Genomic DNA, 2,312 nt, shown 5'->3' with positions numbered 1-2,312 from the left:
ATAGAAAGTGTTACCGAACTTATAATTTAATATGTTAATGCTGTATTTAATCTGCACGTCTCGATTATTAACGTGTTTCAAGCTGCAACTTTCATAGGGTTAAAAAAAAGGTGAAACGTCTGACACTCGCTAAGGAGATCATGGTTTTAGATATGTTGTATTTTTATAAACAACGCTGGCTTATGATTTTTTTTTTTTTATATAAAAGTAGTTCATGTTTGTAATGATGCTTGATATGTGTTCAAGCTTCAAACTTAAGATAATTTACACTATATTATAGATGTATACTATAGTTATGTCTCACTTCTGGGTACAAACTATTTTTTATAGCCTTAAACGTGTAATAAAGACAGGAACTTTAAACACAAGATTGAAATTTTAGCACACCATCTATCAAAACTTAGAGCTTTAAGAACCTTTCTGATCCAGATCCCTATTACACTATGTTGACATATTTCTTAAAGCCCTTACACACAATGTTTTCACATTAAAAAAGAGCGGCACTGTTCTATCTACAAAGGACTGTGCTTTAAAACACTTTATTTCTTTAAAAACACACACCCATAAAATATTTTTCACAAATAACATCAAAATGTAAAACTTGAAAGTTCACTTTTTAACCCCCAAATAGATGGTTAGTATTTATTTAGCCGTTTTAATTTGAGCGGGAGGCCTAATGAGGGTTGCCATGTTGAGATCACATGACCAGCTAAATCATACTTGTTTTATTTCAGTAACCCCTGACAGCAATTCTCTGCACTGCACCTTTTAACTATCCATGATACAATTTTCAAAAGGAAATTTCACTAGATGAAACATCACACTGATGTTAGGTTTATTAAGTCACACCCATCTGTTCTAGCAGATCCAAAAATACAAGCATTTAACCGGTGTTAGTTTTCTTGATGTTCATGTGTGGCTTAGCTAATTTAGCACACGCTAGTGTGGCTCTGAGGACACGTGTCTTTGTGAAGACAGAGCTCCTTGCACTCATTGTCAAATCGGCTCTGTGGCCGCTCCAGGTGAATTGAAATCATGGCCGGAGAGAATTCATGTTTAGCTTTCATTAAAAAAACAAGTGCACAGAGACATTTCATCCATACATTCATCCGACGCTACTTCAATCCATCATTTCTTCTCAAGCATCACTTTAATCTTCATCTTTTCCTCCAGTTTTGCTCAGCTATATAAAAGAAAGAAAACAAGAAATATGTAAAAAGATTATAAGCGTGCACTACTGGTCAAAGGTTTGGGGTTTTAAGCATGGATGCATTAAATTGGAATAAATTACATTGAAAAAAAAAATACTACAATACAAAATTAAATTGTAATTTTTCTCAAAATCAAACAAATGCATCCTTGGTGAGCATAAGATACTTTTTTTCAAAAGCATAAAAATTCTTTAAAGCTGCAGTCTGTAAGTTTTGCCTCTTTGTCGCTGTGCGGAATTATCTAGCTCGCGTAGGTTGCGAGTCGGCACGGCTCCAGCGCGGATGAATCTAATGTTTTGAGGAGTATGTGTGGCAGTCAGTCACCGCACCGATGTGAATCCTATACTTAGTAATCATAGATTCTAGCCTACGTCTTGGAATATATGAACCAAATAAGAATTTTCACCGGATATTGTCATCTGAACAAGTAAGTAACAAGTCTGCCACGTTTGTTCTGACCAACTGAGGAAAAAAGCATTACAATAAATCGTGCTACCAATGGTGATTTAATCTAACGATCGATTAGCTCATATCACATCAAACCGTGCAAATTATTATTATTGTTATACTTTATTCTCAGATTATTAATGTTAACAACATCAGCATTGCATGACTATGAGTACAGTGTGTGTGTGTAGATTTCAATTTCTGTACAGTCTAACTTGTAATCCCAGGCTATCTGTAATCAGAAGCACATTTAAAACTGGAATATAATTTAATTTCATTCACATGTGTTTCATATAATCCTTTCTGGATTACAATTCGCCATCAAAATGATTTTTTGATATTTAATTATTCTGGCTGCTGTGAGAAAAGGCTACAAACGATCGGCCACCTGCAGAATCCTCACATGGGATAGTCTAGTAGCCGGGACAACTTCTTTATGTTTACAGAAATTACGTAATGATGCAGCAGCATGCTCGAATTTCCCGCGAAAACCTACCCGTACCTCTCAAATTAGAAAGAATTATTATAAGCTAACCGTTCAGTGAATCGGGCTAAAGTAAGGCAATAGTTTTGAACACTGGCTGGTTATGTACTTGCTCAAATACTGATTTTGGATAATTTTTAACCAAAAAAAGTTACGGACTGCAGCTTTAA

At 34.9% G+C, this 2,312-nt stretch overlaps 1 protein-coding gene across 1 annotated transcript in view; it reads right to left on the bottom strand.

Annotated features, from left to right (window-relative positions):
• Positions 1-1,135: 1,135 nt before the first annotated feature.
• The window catches only part of LOC107721653 (RWD domain-containing protein 4-like), a 4,934-nt gene continuing 3,757 nt past the window's right edge, over positions 1,136-2,312 (bottom strand). Inside the window, exon 8 of the mRNA XM_016529774.1 lies at positions 1,136-1,183. Within this exon, the coding sequence (XP_016385260.1) occupies positions 1,151-1,183 (33 nt within the window). The 3' untranslated portion in view covers positions 1,136-1,150. The remainder of the gene's footprint in view (positions 1,184-2,312) is intronic.

The sequence above is a fragment of the Sinocyclocheilus rhinocerous genome, unplaced genomic scaffold (assembly GCF_001515625.1).
Source record: "Sinocyclocheilus rhinocerous isolate Xijiao unplaced genomic scaffold, SAMN03320098_v1.1 scaffold1382, whole genome shotgun sequence".
NCBI lineage: Eukaryota > Metazoa > Chordata > Actinopteri > Cypriniformes > Cyprinidae > Sinocyclocheilus > Sinocyclocheilus rhinocerous.
The sequence above is the reverse complement of the archived record's forward strand: the minus strand, read 5'-3'. Positions and strand labels throughout refer to the sequence as shown.